Source organism: Narcine bancroftii, chromosome 2 (genome assembly GCF_036971445.1).
Source record: "Narcine bancroftii isolate sNarBan1 chromosome 2, sNarBan1.hap1, whole genome shotgun sequence".
NCBI lineage: Eukaryota > Metazoa > Chordata > Chondrichthyes > Torpediniformes > Narcinidae > Narcine > Narcine bancroftii.
In genome coordinates, this window is record NC_091470.1 from 88,994,024 (window position 1) to 89,011,901 (window position 17,878).

Consider the following 17,878-nt stretch of genomic DNA (forward strand, 5'->3'; position numbering starts at 1 on the left):
GTAACGAGACCGCTCTCTGCAGCTCAAAACGCGGCATAGCTAGAACTCTGTGGGAAACATAGAGCGGTTCCAACTTGCGTGGAGGATTATGGGTGGGGAAAGCAGCCCTTGCTATGCCAGCGGCACCAGTCGCCCCGCCTCCGGAGGTGCGACCAGGCGCCGCTCCAGTCGCCGGCCTCAAGGCGGAGGGTCCTCCTCCCGATCCCTGTAGGAACTTGCGGCTCGTAAGGGAGCGAGTACCAGCCAGATGTTCGGCGGGGCGAAGCTGCTGCGGTGCGGTGCCGGGATCCGCCGGCTTCACCGAGCCGGGATGGCGGTGCGGCTGTGGCTGGAGCCCGGCGCCCAGTGCCTGTTCGACGAGCCGGTGCGGGTGCGGGCGGCGGGCCTGAGGCCCCTGCAACCGGTCACCCTGAGGGCCGCCCTGAGCGACGAGAAGGGCCAGGCTTTCGGCTCGGCGGCGCTGTACCGGGCCGACGAGCGGGGCGAGCTGGACCTGAGCCGCTCGCCGGCCCTGGGCGGACACTACACCGGCACCGAGCCCATGGGGCTCTTCTGGTCGCTCAGCCCCGCCGCCCCGTTCGCCCGGATGGTGAAGAGGGACGTGACCGCCTCGCCGCTGCGGGTCCGCATCGAGGTGCTCGCGGGCCACTGGAGCGGCGACCCCCGGGAGCTCCCGGCGCAGCCCCTCGCCTCCTGTGTCAACGAGCGCTGGTTCATGCGGGACGGGGTGGCCCGGGTCCCGGTCAGAGACGGCAGGATCCGCGGCGTGCTCTTCGTCCCACCCGGTAAGAACTCATTCCTGGAACCGGACGTTTGGAGATTCCACCTGTTACACAAGAAAGTCTAGACACACTCAACGCTGGAGAAACTCAACAGGTCAAACAGTGTCCTTTCTATAAAATACAAAACAGACGTTCGGGCTTCAATAAGAAAATGTCTGATTGTAAGTTAATGCCCCAATGTGCAAATGATGTCTCTCTTTAAAGACTTAAAATCCAAGCTGCTTTTCATTTTGGCAACAAGATTGGCATCTTCCAATCTATTTTTGCGCTTAGTTTGTAGTTCATAAAACTTAAGTAAATCCCCCTCCCCGAGATAGTTCGCTCTCTAACTGTTTGTACCTGCTGAGTTTCTCCAGCGTTGCGTTTACTTCATTAAATCGGATTCGTTTATGTGGGATATCTTTTGCCTTCTTTATTAATTCGCCCCTATTCGTACGTACAGATTTAATTCAGTAGCATAGCTGTGGCTGCGTGGATCTGGTGGAATGAAACCAAGCTCACGTCCGAGTTAACAGGTAGAGGGGTCCCGAATTTGCCCCAAGCCCTCTCCCCCTTTATCCCCTTCCCACCCACTTCACCCACTCCCTTCCCTCGCTCCCTCCACCCCCACTCCCTTCCCTCCACCCCCACTCCCTTCCTTCCCTTGGAATTGTTCCCGTTGGCTGATTTAATGGGATTTTTTCCACACTCAGTAAGGACAAATCAGTTGTGGGGGTCAATTTAATTTTGGAAGAAAATAGGGATGAGGAATGAGTTTTAATCCAACATCAGGATAATGTGAACTATTTTGTAGCTATGTAAAAATACACCCTTCTCACTGTAGTGTCCCACCGTAGGGAGTATGTATATGAGTGTGTGTGAACAGTTTCCTGAAATGGTGGAAGGCATCAGTAAGTAAAATCTGTTGTGTTACTTGAATCTTGCATCTCTAAGTTATTTAAGAAGCCTCCCAAGTAACACAGAGACATAACAGGTTTGTATGTTTTAAATGGAAAATTCAGCTATTGAAGATGGTTTTGTGTGGATGTGGGTTGCAGCAGTTTCAATCAGCTTTCCCACTCATTTGGGTTGGTGTTGGGATATCGCTCTTCATTTTGGAGAGAACGGGTGAATGAATTCTAAATGCACAGTCCCTGCTCCCCTCACCCTCTCGTTGATGCCGTTGTGCTCTGTGGATGCTGCCTGAACCACAAGGGCCCTCCATTTTTTCCCAGGCCTGTCCATCCGCAGCTCGTCGGCCACTCCATTTAGATCCACTAGGATGGGCCAAGAACCTCGGGCAACACTTCCCCCACAACCCTCTTCTCTGGCTGCTGGTGGAAGCACAGAGGATCCTCAATGAAAACAGTGGTGCATGGAAAACCCTTCAGCCCACCTTATTGGTGCTGTCTGAAGACCACATTCTTCACTGTATGGTCTTCCATCTCATTACAAGAGCTTCTCTAACTCCATGGTTCTCAACCTTTATTTTTCCACTCATATAAATAATCCCTTACTAACCAGAGAGCACCTGTGACATCCTATTGCCAAACAATAGATGCTCTGTGGTTATTAATGGATTGGATTTTTTTTGGAAAATTTTATTTTTGGTTTTTTTTTCAAGAATATATATCATAAAACCTTCAATAACGCAATAGATTAAACTTCCTTTTACAAACAAAACACATATTGAAAAATATATTGTTTGGGCATTGCTTTCATTTTGATGCAATTAACCCTTTCACAAAATATTTCTACCTGTCTCTTAATAAACTCACAGAAATTTGTTCTTTTGTGTAACATGGAATTAAGACACCATCTGTATACATTTTCTTGCTTTTCCATTACTGCAATAGTTAATGTTGGCAGTGAGTGATCTGATAAATGCCTCACTAGGTATTCTGTTTATATTACCCTGTACTCTACTTTTTATCTGAGAAGATATTAAAAATAAATCAATCCTTGTATTTAAATTGTGTACCCTTGAGTAAAAGGAATAGTCGCTCTCAGGGATTTAATTGCCTCCATATATCTATAAGATTTGGATCCTTTGTATATGAAATTGTGTTTTTTTTCCAGTTTTTCCTTCATAACTGTTCTTGCCGATATATCTAATATTGGGTTCAAGTAAAAATTAAAATCTCCTCTGACCAATATATCCTCTGCTGTTTTTCAGAAGCTATCAATCATAAAGGCTTCATCATCATAATTTGGGGCATAAGTGTCCATGCTTCTCCCTAAATTTTATAATGTGTCATTACATTCATTCCAGCCTGGTCACCCAAAGTGCCTTCTATTAAAATTGGAGTATTTTTGTTAATTAGAATTGCTACTCCTCTTGCCTTTGAACCAAAAGAAGATTATATTATTTGTCCTACCCATCCTCTCTTCAATTTATCATGTTCCAATTTAGTAAGATACTTTAACTGTAGAAAGATTGTTTACTTTTAATTTCTTTAAGTATGCTAAGACCCTTTCCCTTTTTCACCTCCCACTTTAACCTATTTTAAGACTAAAAAACTTTAATGTTTTATCCATACTATTTTCCAAACAAATATTGTATACCAATGTTTCCAACTTTTTAAATGATACTGCAGCATTTCCCTTTTAAGAAACATTTCCCTTTTGAGCAATATTTTGAGAAACATACACATTTCCCCTTTCAAAACACACACACACACACACACACACACACACACACACACACACACACACACACACACACACACACACACACACCGAGCTCTGATGGTGAAATAAGCAATAAAACCCAGAAGCCCACAAATTGGGCCCACAGAATCCTCTGAAGAAGAAGAACCCCTCCCTTTAGCGCCATTTTAAAAAACTGCTTGAAAATTCTTCGATTGCCTTCTGAGACATCGACCCTCAACGTCCCTGGCTAGGTAAGTCATTGAATAGGTGAACTTTTTGGATCTCTGTTGTCTCTTTACGCCGTCAGATTATTTCCTTTGATCAAGGCAGGGCAGAAGTTCTGGAAAAACATTACTTTTTCGTTGTCCACCATTTAATGGGCCATTGATATTTTTCGAATGTTCGTATGCTGCTCCCAAGATTTCATCCCGCTCCCGGTAATTTAAAAGTCTTACCAGAACTGGTTGTGGTTGCTGGTTCTTCTGTTTCCGGTGGACCCTTTCAATTTGTAGCCTTGCATTTAGCTTGTTTTGCCCCAGAATTTGTGGGATCCATGTTTCAAAGAAGCTCATGGGGTCTTTCCCCTTGATTTCTTCTCTCAATCCAATGATTCTTACATTATTGTGTCTGCTGAAATTGTCCATATGGTCGATCTTGTCCATCAGGCCTTTTCTGTCTATGAGCCATGTTTTTGCTTTGTCTTCTAGTCATTAGCCTGTCTTTTGTCCAGCTCAGCCTCCACTTGCGTCATTCTTTCTGTTAAATCTTCCACGATTTCTTTAATTTCTGATATCAGTTCCGACATGTCTCTTATTATTGATTCAATGTTCGTAAAGTGAGTGCACAAAGTTCCCATCATGTTCAGGATGTTGGCTTTATCTTGGGCTGACCCCCCTCCCCTCCCCCCCGTCCCCACCCCACCAAGCTCTGCTGAGTTCAGCAAGGCCCCTTTTGGGCCTCTCCTCATCAGGCTTTCATTCAATATTCCTGGTTGAGCTGCTGCTTCTTCAGTTTCTGTTTTTGGTTTAGTAAGAGATTGCTTAAGGTGGGAGGGGAAGATTGAGAATCATTGCTTCATACCCAATTGTGGCTGAAATATTTTGCTTGAGAAAAATTGTCATTAGCCCATTTCCTTTGGAGTTCTGAAACCATTCACATAATGAGTCAATGAGGTATGATTAAAGCAGTGGTTTTCAAACTTTTTCTTTCCACCCACATCCCACCTTAAGCAATCCCTTACTAATCACAGATATGGCATATGTAATACTTAAAGTGGGATGCAAATAGAAAGAAAAAGGTTGAGAACCACTGATCTAAATACATCTGATGCAGCGAAAGAGCCTGCCTCCACCAGCTTGTCCAGAAGCCAATGGTGGAGCACCTTTCAACATAGTTCTCTTATCCATGCTCCTTTCCCTGTCAACATCCCGCGTGACAAAATCCTATTGTGGAGAGGGTGCATGAGGAGGGGAGGGGTTGTGGGCCAGGGGTGCTTTTTTGCAGGTAGTAGTTTGTTAAAACATGCATGATGAGTTGAGCTCTGCAGCGGGAGGCAGACGTTACAGACCTCAGGCACTTGTGTGCATTTTTTTCAAATGTGTGACGTGAGCATTGATTGAGTGACTAGAGGAGAAGAACGACTACACTAATATATAAAATGTTGTACATAGTACTAGTACATAACATGCGTAATAAAATATCATGAAGACAAGTTATATGTATCAATTATAACAAACCTTTTATTCCATATGTTGAAATCATTAAATCTTCACACCACTACAACACATAAAACAGCCATGATAAAACCACTGATGGAACCATTAAACCATAGAACAAGCATTCCAGCACAGTAAGGCCATGATGGAACCACAAATAGAACCACTAAACCATAGAATGAACCCTCCAGCACAGTAAGGCCATGATAGCATGCCGCCTTCTGTGACAGTGCTACTGAGTAAAGAGATGTCCACACTGAGTGAGGGTGAACCAAAGAATGACCTTATTGGTTTGAATTCACCGCATCTCCGTGCTGGCACGGCCACTTCTGGTGACATGCCTGCCAGGTTCCAGAAATAATGTCATTGTGTGGTGGTGTCACTTTCGGGCCAATGGGCCACTTTGCAGAAATTGAAGGTCCCTTAGCCCACATGTGGCGGAGGCCGCGGGCACACCTTCACTGCTGTGTTGAGGCGATTTGCCTCATTTATTCACGCGATTGCTTGGCCCGCTACACCACATCCCACCCCCCCCCCCCCCCCCAGAATCACCGCCACTCTCTGAGTGGTCTGACTTACACTCATGGGGTGGTCTACTTCTGCACTTGACCTGGCGGTCCTGGGGCCAGTAGGTCGGAGTCCAGGTGCACAACTTTGAGGCGATCGACCGTGAATCTGTCCTGTCAGTTGCCAAAGAAAACCACACCATCTTTCCACAGTACCTTGAAGGGGGCCTTTGTACAGGCACTGTAGAGGGGGGGGGGTCCCTTGCTGTCCTCTGCGTGTGGAGATGTAATGTATAGATTGCAGATCTGCTGGAATGTGGCGGGTGGCGAGCTGTATCTGGACAGTGGTGGGATGGGGGTGGGGGTTTGTTCATCTGCTTGCTCTCTCAGCCTCTGCAGGACATCTAACGTGCTGGTCTGTGGAGCGGGGTGGGGGGCGGGGGGGTTGAAATGTAGGTTCCCCAGGATGGTAATCAGTGTGCCATAAACCATCTCTGTGGCCGATGCTGGCAGGTCCTTCTTCAGTGCTGTGCGGATCCCGAGTAATACCCACGGGAGTTCATCCATCCAGTTCAGCCCGGTCAGTTGGGCTTTCAACGTGGCTTTCAGGTGGTGGTAGAACTGTTTGACCGGTCCGTTTGCTTGGGGATGGTAGGCCGTTGTATGGTGGACCTGGCTGCTGCAGAATTTCGCCAGGTTAGACCAGAGGGAGGAGGTGAACTGCACTCCTTGGTCCGAAGTGAGGTGGGTCAGGACTCCAAAATGTGTGACCCAAGTGGCGAGGTAAGCCCGGGCTCACATCTCTGTGTCATACACAGCCATGGATGTCGCCTCTGGCCAGTGCATGAATCTGTCGATGGTCGTGAACAGGTACTTCATACCTTGGCTTATCAGGAGGGGGCCGACAATGTTGACATGGACATGTTCGAACCTGCGTTGTGCCAGCTCGAAAGTCTATAAGGGGGCTTTGGTGTGTTGCACCTTGGCACACTGACACTGTAAGCAGGTTTGAGCTCACAGGGTAACGTCTCTGTGGAGTCCATGCCACACAAACTTGTCCAAGAGCAGGCGGATCATGGACCTTATGGAGAGATACGATAAGTTGTGGATCTGGTCGAAAAACCGCTGTTGCCAGGTCATAGGTAGAATCAGTCTTGGGGATCCGGTGGAGATGTCGCACAGCAGGGTCAGTTCTCCTGGTGCAGGGCAGAAATTTCTGACCTTCAGGCTGGTGATGGCCATCTGGTACGCCTGGTCATCTGCATCCTCCCTCAGATCCTTGGCAAGCTGGGGAACATCGAGCCCTCCACAGGTTGTGGCGACAGTGGGCTGGGACAGAACATTGGCTACTACACTGGCCTTGCCGGTGGTGTGGCGGATATCTGTGGTGAATTCCAATACTTAAGAGAGGGTCCACTGTTTGTGATCTGTGTAGGCGGTGAACACTCTCCTCTCTAGCATGTAGCGGAAGTGCCATATCACCAGGTACAAGGCCAGCAATTCGCAGTCGAATGCACTATATTTGAGCTCTGGTGTTGGGAGGTGCTTACTGAAGAAGCTGAGGAGTTGCCAGTGCTCATCAACCCATTGCTCTAGACTTGGTGGCGTGGAAAGCCTTGATCGGGTGACTAGAGGAGAAGTTTGACTACATTAATCTGTATAATAATGTTGTACTTAGTATGACATAACATGCATTATAAAATATGAAGACGATTTGTATGAATCAGTCATAACTGATGTTTAATTCCATATTATTATCCATCACAACTCAGTCACATTATTGCTGTTTCTTTGCTGCCCAGATTATTTAGATGGTGTTGATGTGTTCACTCAGTTTATGGGAAAGCGAGTGACTTTTTGTTGAGGCTGGAATATAGAAGAAAGAGTTTAGGAGCCCAGGCCCCCTCAAGTCCCGACGAGCACGATCCGGGCTGGCAGCAGGCGCCGATCTACCTATGTAACCTATCCCAGAAGTGGCGCTGGTAGTTCGGTGCCTCAGCTGCCAGCCTGGATCATGTTGTGCTCGTTGGGACTCCCCGAATCCTCCACCTTAACTATTTTAATGCCCAACTGAATTGGGCATTAAAAATCTAATAGTTTGGTGCTGGAAGGAACTGAAGATGGTGGAGGATCAGGGAGTGGGTGCTGGTCTGCCGGTGGGGATTGAATTTTTAAAGCAGCTCGCCCAGAGCGCCTGGAGCCTGAGCTGAGGCAGCCAGTTAGTTAAGTAATTAGTGGCACTCTTGTTGTGGATGTGGAGTCGCTGGGCTGGGTCACTGAGTGAATCTGAGAGGCCACCCATTGGCCCTTCAGTCAATCACAGTGGTGCCCAACAGAGTTCCACTAATTACTTGTGTCTTCCTCCAGGCGTTCTCTGGGGTGAGGCGAACTGCTTTTCAGTATGCCCCCCCAACACCAGTCATCCCCCAGTTGGAGTCTGACCAATTGGATGTTAAAAATCTAATAGTTTTGTGGGAAGGTGGAGGATCGTTCATTCACAATCAGTGCACACATGGGACATGTCACACGCCGCGATTCTGCAAAGGATGCAAACCTTCATCGTGACGGTGCTGGCCTGCCAGCACCCAGAAGCCATCTTGCACATGTCACCCCTAATGTTCCAGCCTCCACCACCATCCCTGGCAAGGCATTCCAGGCATCCACACCATGTTTGGGGGGGAAAATTTACCCCTGATGTCTCCCCTAAACTTCTCTCCCTTCACTTTGCACAGATGTCCTTTGGTGTTTGCTATTCCTGCCCTGGGTAAAAGACACTGGCTGTCCACTCTATCTAAGCCTTCAGTAGAGATAAATGTGCAAGGCATCCCCAGATCAAAATTAGGTTGATAGAGAATAAGAGAGAGAGACCAAGAGGGTCTAGGGTTACAAATAAAGAGTCTTTAATTTGGAAGTCATGACTGGAAACCGAAATGTCCTTGTAAGAAACAAATTTATAGTTTGCTCTAAATCCATCTCAGCAGTTTGGAAACCAGGGAGATTATAAAATGAGGATATCACACTTCTCTTTAAACCCATGGTTCTCAACCTTTTCCTTTCCACTCACGTCCCACCGTAAGCAATCCCTTTGCCACTGGTGCTCTGTGATTAGTGAGGAAATGCTTACGGTGGGATGTGGGTGGAAAGAAAAAGTTTGAAAACCACAGTTTTAATCGTCTCTCATTGACTCGTTATGTCCAAAAGAAATGGGCCAATAACAATTTTTCTCAAGCAAAATATTTAAAAAAAAATTTTATTTATCATTTGCATCAATACAAACATTAAATCAATAGAAATAATATTACAACATAATACAAAATGATACAAAAAATGTTTTCATTTTCTCCCCCCACCTCCTCCCTCCCTCCTACCCCCTGAAGAAAAGAAAAACACCTAAATCTGTACATTTACTATTATTACCACAGTTATTTTATTTTCTAACTATTAATTATTAACTGAGACGAGCGGGTTATGTGGAGGGTGTGAATGGACCTTTATTTACAAAATCCACACCTAGTTCCCAAATCTTGTAAAAACCCCCGATTGGATTCCTCAAACTTTAAGTACCATTTTTTCTAATGGGATGCAATTTTGCATTTCAATGTTCCATCTATCTACTGTTATAAAATTCTCCGTTTTCCCAAGCAAAATATTTCAGTAACAATTGGGTCTAGAGCAGTGATTCTCAACCTTCCCTTCCAACCCACATCCCACCTTAAGCAACCCCTTACTAATCACAGAGCACCGATGGCATAGGGAATACTTAAAGTGGAATGTGAGTGGAAAGAAAAAGGTTGAGAACAACTGGTTTAAACATAAAGCTTTCCCCATTAGATGTTAATGCAGCATGTTCCAATATGGATAACAAGAACTTAGTTGAATTGCATGATTAAATTGTGCTTCCTCCATTTGCTAAACTAATAGTTTTTATTTTTGGTACTAGTTCCGCATTTGGAATCTGATATTTCACTCCTGTGTTCCTACTAGGAATGCACAGTTCCCCTCAATGATAAGAACTGATTGTTAATGCAGAGTACGTGTCTACTTCGACCTATCACTCATAGAATAGAGAGTATTACAGCACAATACAGGCCCGTCAGCCCATTATGTTGTGCCGACTTGTGTAAATATACTCCACAACATTCTAACTCTTCCCTATCTCACACCCATAACCCTTTTTTTCTTCCATCCATGTGCCTATTGAAAACTGTCTCTATTGCACTAGGATACATCACTACCCCAGCAATGCATTTCAGGCACTCACCACTTTCTGGGTACAAACAAAATATTTCCACTGGTGTCTCCCCTAAACTCTGCTCCATTCATTTTAAACCGATGTCCTCTGGTATTTGCTGTTGTTGCCCAAGGAAAATGGTGCTGGCTGCCCACCATATCTAAGCCCCTCATAAATCTTGCCCAGCTCTATTAAATCAGCCCTCGTCACACCAAAGAGGAAAAAGCCCTAGCTCTGTCCAACTTCTCTAATCCAGGCAGCATCCTGGTAAATCTCCTCTCTTAAGGATCTACATTCTTCCTGTGACCAAAACTGAACCCTACACCCCAAGTGTAGTTTAACCAGAGCTGCAACATTTCCTCGTGTCTCATGAACTCAGGCCTCTGATTGATGAAGGCCAACACTCCATGCACCTTCTTAACCACCCTATTAACTTGCACAGTAATCTTGATGGACCCATGGTCCTGGACTCCAAGATTTCTCTGCTTCTCCACATTGGAAAAGAATCCTTATTTTTGAAATGCAAATCTTGGCATTTCTGTTGATGTGATAGCCAACTTGTGGGGTCAGAAACCACTGAGCAGCTCAGCTTTGTCAAGGAGGTGCAGGAGGCCCATAAGTGGGCTGTGGCAGGGAAATTGCTTATCAATCTGATTCTTCTTCTCACTTCATATGGACCCCCACAGACTACATGCTGCCTGGCATCTCTACCCTTTAACTAACCTGCATCTGCATCAGAGGTAAGCAATCCTATTCCATTTGGTTAGAGGAAGGGGAAGAGTTTTGCTTAGTGTTCCTTGAAAATCTTAAACAGTGTTAGTTTTCAGCTCTTAAGTTTACATTTCTATTGGGCACTGTAATTTCACTTGGTTAAAAATGCATTTTCATTATGATTTAGTTGATTCCAACTGTCAGTGAAAGTCACCTGCCCAATAATTTTGGATAAATCTTTGGGAGCTAAATCTTTTATATTGGAGTGAGTAAGTTTAGAATGAGTTAAAAGCCCAAGGAAAGGAACACCCTGTGACCACAAGAAGGGCTACACTTACCCCTCCTCTTTCACCACCATTCGGGGCCCCCAAACAGTCCTTCCAAGAGAACTAACATGTGATCCTGTAGGGCTCATTTATTGCATATGGTGCTTCGCAATGCAACCTCCTCTAAATTGGGGTGGATGGATGTGGAATGGGAGACCATTTCATTGAGCATGTCCACTGCAACTGCAGGCAGACCTCCTAGTTGTCAAATACTTAAATTCCACGCCCACCAGTACTCGTGTACAGCCAAGCCAAGGCCACCCACAAATTGGAAGAACACCTTGAATTCCGTCCTGGCAGTGTCCAATGAGACGGCATCAATATCGACTTCTCCAATTTGCATTAGTACCCTCCCCAGTGTCCCTCAGTCTCTCTTCCTCTAGCTCTCCTTCCTTCTCCAGTCACAGCTACCTTCTGCCCTCTTTCCCCCAATCACTTCTCAGTTTTTTTTCTTTTACGACCTCTGACCTGTATCCACCTCTTGATGGTTAGCCTGTTCTCCTCCCTCTTCCCCTTCCTCCTCCTCTCCCCTCCACCATTTTATTCTCGTATCTACTTCTTATTCCAGGTTCCTGATGAAGGGCTTGGTCTGAAAAGTTTATTCTTATGGATGCTGCATGACCTGCTGAGTTTCTCCAGTGCTGCTGTGTATCACACTCGACCTTGGCATTTGTTGTGCTTTATCCTGGCCAGTCTGTCACGATCGAGGATGACTTGCTTCCATTTCAGTTGGATCATACTGACCTCACCATCCACCTTCCTCCTCAATTTACGCACCCGCCACATCTCTCTGTGCCTTAAACGCAAGTTAATCTCATCCTTGAGCTCACTCAATGGCCAAAAATACATAGTAAATGATTCCAAATATTCCAAGTGAGAACCCTTCACATCTCAATCTGAAATGGCTGATCCCTACATTCTAGATTTTCACGTTTTCAGAAGTTTATATGGTTCATTTAGAATAATTCATATTCCCTGTCTTCCTCGTTTTTCTTCTTCGTTAAAGAACCCTCTTGTCTTGGGGACGTCCCTCATTCCATGGGTAGAAAGATCAAAGTCTGGTACAATTGCAACACAACGTATTTATAATAAAAACTAGGTCTCCAGTTGCTTGCTGCATCTTGATGTTGACTTTAGCATTTTTATAGAACAGCATCATTTTCCTGTGCACACCACAGTTAGCAGTTTTTCCATCATTTATAAAAAATATATACACTATTTTCTGTTCTTCTAATGTTATGAGCCCAGAGGACCCCAAAACCCAGCAGCAATAGACATTCACCAAGACAAATGGTTACTTAAACAAATGTTGCTTTTAATTATCTTTAAACATGAAAACAGAATCACAGTTTTAAATCATTATTGATTTAACTAACCTAACTTAACCCCGTTCTAATTCTAAGCTCATGTGTGTGTAAGTTCAGAAAAGTTCTTTGGTTCACAGTCCAAAATCACTTCTCATTCCTCCAAGTTCACTGTTGCAAACAATTCTTATGCTGTGCACAGAATTTAACATTTATGAAGTTCACCAGGCTTTGGTGCTTGAAAGGTAAATGGTGCTTGTCGGGTTTCAGAGAGAGATTTGTTGTTCCTGGACACAAACCAATTCCTTTTAATCAGCCAGTGTCTTGCTGAAGAAACTTGCCCCATCAAGCTTTTCCAGATGATAACCTCTTTCTTTCAGGTCACCACAGAGTTCCTTTTTGTTTCTCTTATTTCAAGTAAAACATCAGACAGCCAGTCCTCTCCTCTTGCATGAACCACAAAGACTTTGACCAGGCTGAACTAAGCATTCAAATCCATCTTCCAAATGGGGTTTTCTACAAGTTTGCCAGCTTGTTCTGTTCCAGTCCCAGTCACTACTGCTGACTATAAAACTGTAGAACGGATCTCTCTCTCTCTCTCTCTCTCTCTCTCTCTCTCTCTCTCACTCTCACTCTCACTCTCTCTCTCTCTCTCTCTCTCTCTCTCTCTCTCTCTCTCTCTCTCTCTCTCTCTATATCACACAAACAGAAATAAAACCTGTTTTACTCTCTCTGCTTGCAAAACCGCATGACCCTCTTAGAACTGCAATTCCATTCCAGATAGAATGCGGCTCCGGCAAGTTCTTTCTTCAGTTGCTTTTTTGTAAACAACAATCCATTAGTGAAGTCTCTTGGGCACTTTCCAAAGGTTTTGTAAAGGCTCTGAGGCCCCGACATGTCTAGCATGAGCAGAGCTCCAGGATTTTAAATGAGATCTATTTTAAAGTATTTGTATGTGACCTACACTTAAAAAAAACCTGCCACGCTTTATCTCCCAAAATTATATCTATAATCTGTCACACCAATAAAAGTTATTTATCCAATTTCCCACATTATATTCTATCTACTCCCTTTATGCCCTCTCATTCAATCTGCCTATGGCCCTTCAGAAAGTCCTTCTGTTCTCACATGAACAATAAAGTAATAGAAGCCTATTTGGCTTCTCATCACTGTGACTTTCTGTACCTTTCAATGCCTTTGTTGTACTTGACTGGCCTTTAGTCTCCGTGGAACTTTCCTCACTAACCTCATAACCCCATGAGAATTTTTATATCCAAAAACTGCCATCTTGTGGATCAAGTTCCTGCCTAGTTTAGTATACTTGGACGCATTACTGTTTTCACCCATCAACTGCTGTTTCCAAATGTTCTTCTTCCTCGTCTGATTCCATCTGCCTATAATCCCCACCCAGCACCTACCAAGCCTCGCCTCTTTTTTACTGGCTATCACCCTCTCCTGATACAGTCTTGCCCCAAGATATTGACCACCCCATTGCCTCAAACAGATGTTGCTTGATGAGATTATTGTCATGCACATAGGTCCAAGGTACAAATGCACCGACAACCTTGTTGCCTGCAGGTACATAAGTACACAATACACCTATAGTATCAATCAAATTGCCACAATGGTGCACTGTCAGTAACACCAGAAGACTAGAGTTGTAGGACAACAGGCTTTTATTACTATGCTCCTGTTTTGGCCCGATTTCAGGACTCGTACTGAGGGAGGGGCTTGGGTGTAACCGCCTTGATGAGTATTCCAGGGGGAGGAGTTCCAGAGGGAAGGTGGACTAGCCCATACATAAGGATACAGTGCCAGTGGCATATTAACCACATACAGTGGTATCACCACACACAAACGAGAGAAATATAAAAGGATAAATATTCACAGTTGCAGTTAAGTGCAAAAAAAAATCAACAGGACAGACATATCTTTGAACCTGGAGTAGTTTAGCATCAGAGTTATGCAGGGAGGTTCAAGAACCTGACAGCTGTTGGAGAAGAAAAAAACTGCGCATGAACTCAAAGATGCTGGACTTCAGGTTTCTGTACCTTCAGTCTGAGCGTAATCGTGAGAAGAGAGCATGGCCAAGGTCATGGGGATCCTTTCTGATGCTGGGCCCATTGAGTTCCCGTTCTTTTGCTGGAGACAGTCCTATCTTAACTATGGTTAAGTCGCTGAAGCCACCACACTGATTCCTGTTGGTTCTCAGCAGCAGGCCTGGGCCAACATGGAGAGGGACATTTATTTCCACAATCCTTCTTTAAAAAAAAACCTCTTTCCAGCTAATATGAAGACACAATCTAATAACCCCTTATTTGTGTGACACCCTATCAAACATCCAGACATACTGCAACCTCTTCCTTCATCTACAGAAATGTTTCAGGACATGAGGCATCTATTGTGCCAAATACATCCTCAGAAAGCCTGACTTGTCAAATTAAAGTTCCACTTCACAAAATAAATGTTTGAAATTCAATTCCAGCTCTTGGGCTGCGCTGACAAGGAAGGGATATATTGCCTAAATTACCTTCGCGGGACAATATTGTCTCCACTGCTGGTTGCCACAGTAATGACATGGCATCAGTTACCAGAATTTGTTGCCTCTGAGGGTTTGGTTTTCTATCTCTTTTCCCCCAATATTTTTTTTTATTTGGTAGAACCATACTGCATGACCGTGGGATGCGGAGGAGAGAGAATCTACATTAACTGGAAAATACCTTGATGGTTTCTTATTAGTAAGATGGGGCCTTCAATATAACAGTTCTGTGAGGGCTTAGATAAGGCCCAGTTGTCTACAGTTTTAACTTTTTTAATATATTTTTTAAAAATGTAGACGTACAGCACAGTATTGTCAGCTCATGCCGCCCAATTACACCCCATTGACCTACAACTCCCAGTGTGTTTTGAACATCAAATGTAAATGTAGCACACAGATAAATGACACATTTTTCAGGTATGTGATAAAAATCTATCACAAAGAATCCCTTGTATCCCACCAGCCATTGCCGGCCTCCTTTGCTCGGGTGGGGAACCGAGGCTATGGATGCTTGATCATTCTGCTCCTGCTGCTCTTCTACTCTGTTGTCCTCTGGCTGACTTGGGCTGCTGTCTTCTGCTGTTCCTGTGGCCATTAAACCTACGAACCTACGTGACGTTGGAATTTAAATTTAAATTTTAAATTTAGACATGTAGCCCACGAGCCCGTGGTGCCCAATTTACACCCAATTAACCTACACCTCCAGTGCGTTTCAAATAGTGGGAGTAAATTGGAGCCCTCTCCCGGGGAAATCCCCCGCAGACACGGGGAGAACGTCCAAACACCTTACGGAACCCTGGTCCCGATCGCTTGTGCTGGAAAGGTTTAGCGCTGGAAAGGTTTAGCGCCAACCGCCAAATTGGGGGGAAACCTAGGGAGAAAACCTCTGACGGCCACAGGGAGAGCGTGATAACTGCACGCAGGCAGGACCTAAGGCGGGACTGAATCCAGAGGTCTCTGGCAGCTTGAAGCAGCAGCTCAACTAGGTGCGTCACTTGTGACGGGAACCGCTCCGCAGTCGTCAGTAGATTAAGGAGCAGGCTGATTATTAATCAGTAATCTAGGCATTTTCAGGAAATGGTTATTTAATCTGATTACAGTTAAATGGAATAAGATTTTTTTCTTTATTGGTTTAACAAGAGATTGCAGAGCACAATCGGAATGAACAGGATACTGCGATACTGTAACTAAACAACTTCAAAATCCAAGTGAAGATTGGATCCTAAATTATAGGCAGCAATTTTCAGGTTGCAGCTTTTATTGGAATGCTGCTTCTATCTTTCTCTGATATTCATTTGTCCTCAGCTCATAAATCAGTATCCGTTCTTAACGTAATAGGAGAATGTTCAGCAAGAAATTCTCAATGTGCCCTTGACTTATCCACAGGTACATTGACATTGTTTGTTTGCAGTCGGAAGCAGATACACTGAGAATTTTTTTATGCATCGGTAAATTAGGCTCAAATAGAGGACTGCTTCCCACTCACCACCCAATCTAGTGCTGGGAAAAGGCACCTGAACTATATCTGCCATCATCTTGTTAAACGGTGTGTTGGATTTCTTCAGTAAAAAATTGACCTTAAGATGAGGTGAAATCAGGGGCTCCCAATTGCATTATTCCAATCCCTATATGAAGCAAGAAATTACTGCAGCAGGGCTGCCTGAGGCTGCGATTGGTACCCAGTGGCCCACAATGTTTGCCTTGTGAGGAGTGGAAACATTTCCGGGCAGGCATGCGAACATTTTTAATGCACTTTTCTTATCTCCCTTTGCAGCTGCTCGATACCGAGTGTTATGGGCAGTCGGCATTGTCACAGCAGTGTTCTAGTGGTTGGTGTCGCAGTGGGTGATGTCAAAACGTGTCTGCCCCAACATCAGCATCTCATGTTTTTTATATTTTTTAAAAATAAAACATGCAGTAGCTATGACTATTTCATTGCACATTTCATGTTGAAGCTTTTAGGTTTACTTTGAGACTCGGGGCTGTGGCTTGATCCATTGATGTATGACAACTCATGGGCATATTGTTTTAAGATGGAAGATGTGGGGCATTGGTGCATTGTGGATAGAATGCATTGATCTTGTGTCTCTTATTTGACTTACAAGAAATGGGAAAAGGAGCAGGTCAATTGGCCCATCAAACCAGCTCTGCCATTCAACAAGATTGTGGTTGATCTGGCTCTGGGCTCAATTCCACTTACCTGCCTGTTCCCCACAATTACCCAACTACCCAAAAATCTACCTACCTGTGTCTTAACTGCATTCAATGAGGCAGCTTTGACTGCTTCCTCGAGCAGACGCTTCCACAGATTCACCACTGCTCCCTCGAATCTGATGGCTGTTTCCCCTTGTTCCAGTCTCATCTGCCAGTGGAATCCACCTCTCTGAAACATTCTTAAATATTCTTTTAAAATGTTGTGTGCCTGTAAGATCCCTAACCTTCCTTCAATGAGTCCTCAATATCTCCCCATAAGCTGAAAATAGAACTCCTATTGCCAGGGTTAAAAACGTCACACAGAAGAGGACATGTTGATAAGGTGGGGAGAGGGGGAATTAAAAAGGAAATGAGTGGTCACGGTTCTTTTACACGGAGAGTGCTCAGTGCCTGGAATGGGCTGCCAGTAGTTGTGGAAGCATTTAAGAGGCTTCTAGATAGACCTGTGAATGCACAGGTGATATGCATATGTGTCATGTAAAGGTTTAATTTTGTGCATTATGTTGGGCACAAGCATTCTGTGCCAAAGGGGATAATCCTGTTCTATGCAATTAACCCCTTTTGACAGGATGATGAATGTCAGGAGAGACTTGCTGACTGACGCTGGAGACACTCACTGGGTCAGGGAGCATCTATCTATTACCTTCTGTTTGTGGCTCATGTACTTCATTCACTCCAAGTGCTGCAGGAATCGGAGGCTGGGGTGGATGTGTGGCAGGTGGCAGAGCTTGGAGCAGATGTGGCCGTGCGCAGTGTCCAGGTGAGCCAGCAGCAAGCCAAGCAGCTTCAGGGTTCAAACAAGAGGACATGGATTGAGATTGAAGGGGGAAAAGTATAGGGGAAACAGGAGGGAAAATTTCTTCACTTGAGGCTGGTGGGAGTGTGGTATGAGCTTCCGGCCAAAGTGGTAGATGCTGGC

The 17,878-nt window shown here is 44.8% G+C and overlaps 1 protein-coding gene across 1 annotated transcript in view; it reads left to right on the top strand.

The window, feature by feature from the left end:
• The first annotated feature begins 131 nt into the window (after positions 1-131).
• Positions 132-17,878, top strand: part of LOC138753879 (acyl-coenzyme A thioesterase 1-like) — a 31,946-nt gene continuing 14,199 nt past the window's right edge. Inside the window, exon 1 of the mRNA XM_069917416.1 lies at positions 132-785. Coding sequence (XP_069773517.1) covers positions 248-785 — 538 coding nt within the window. The 5' untranslated portion in view covers positions 132-247. The remainder of the gene's footprint in view (positions 786-17,878) is intronic.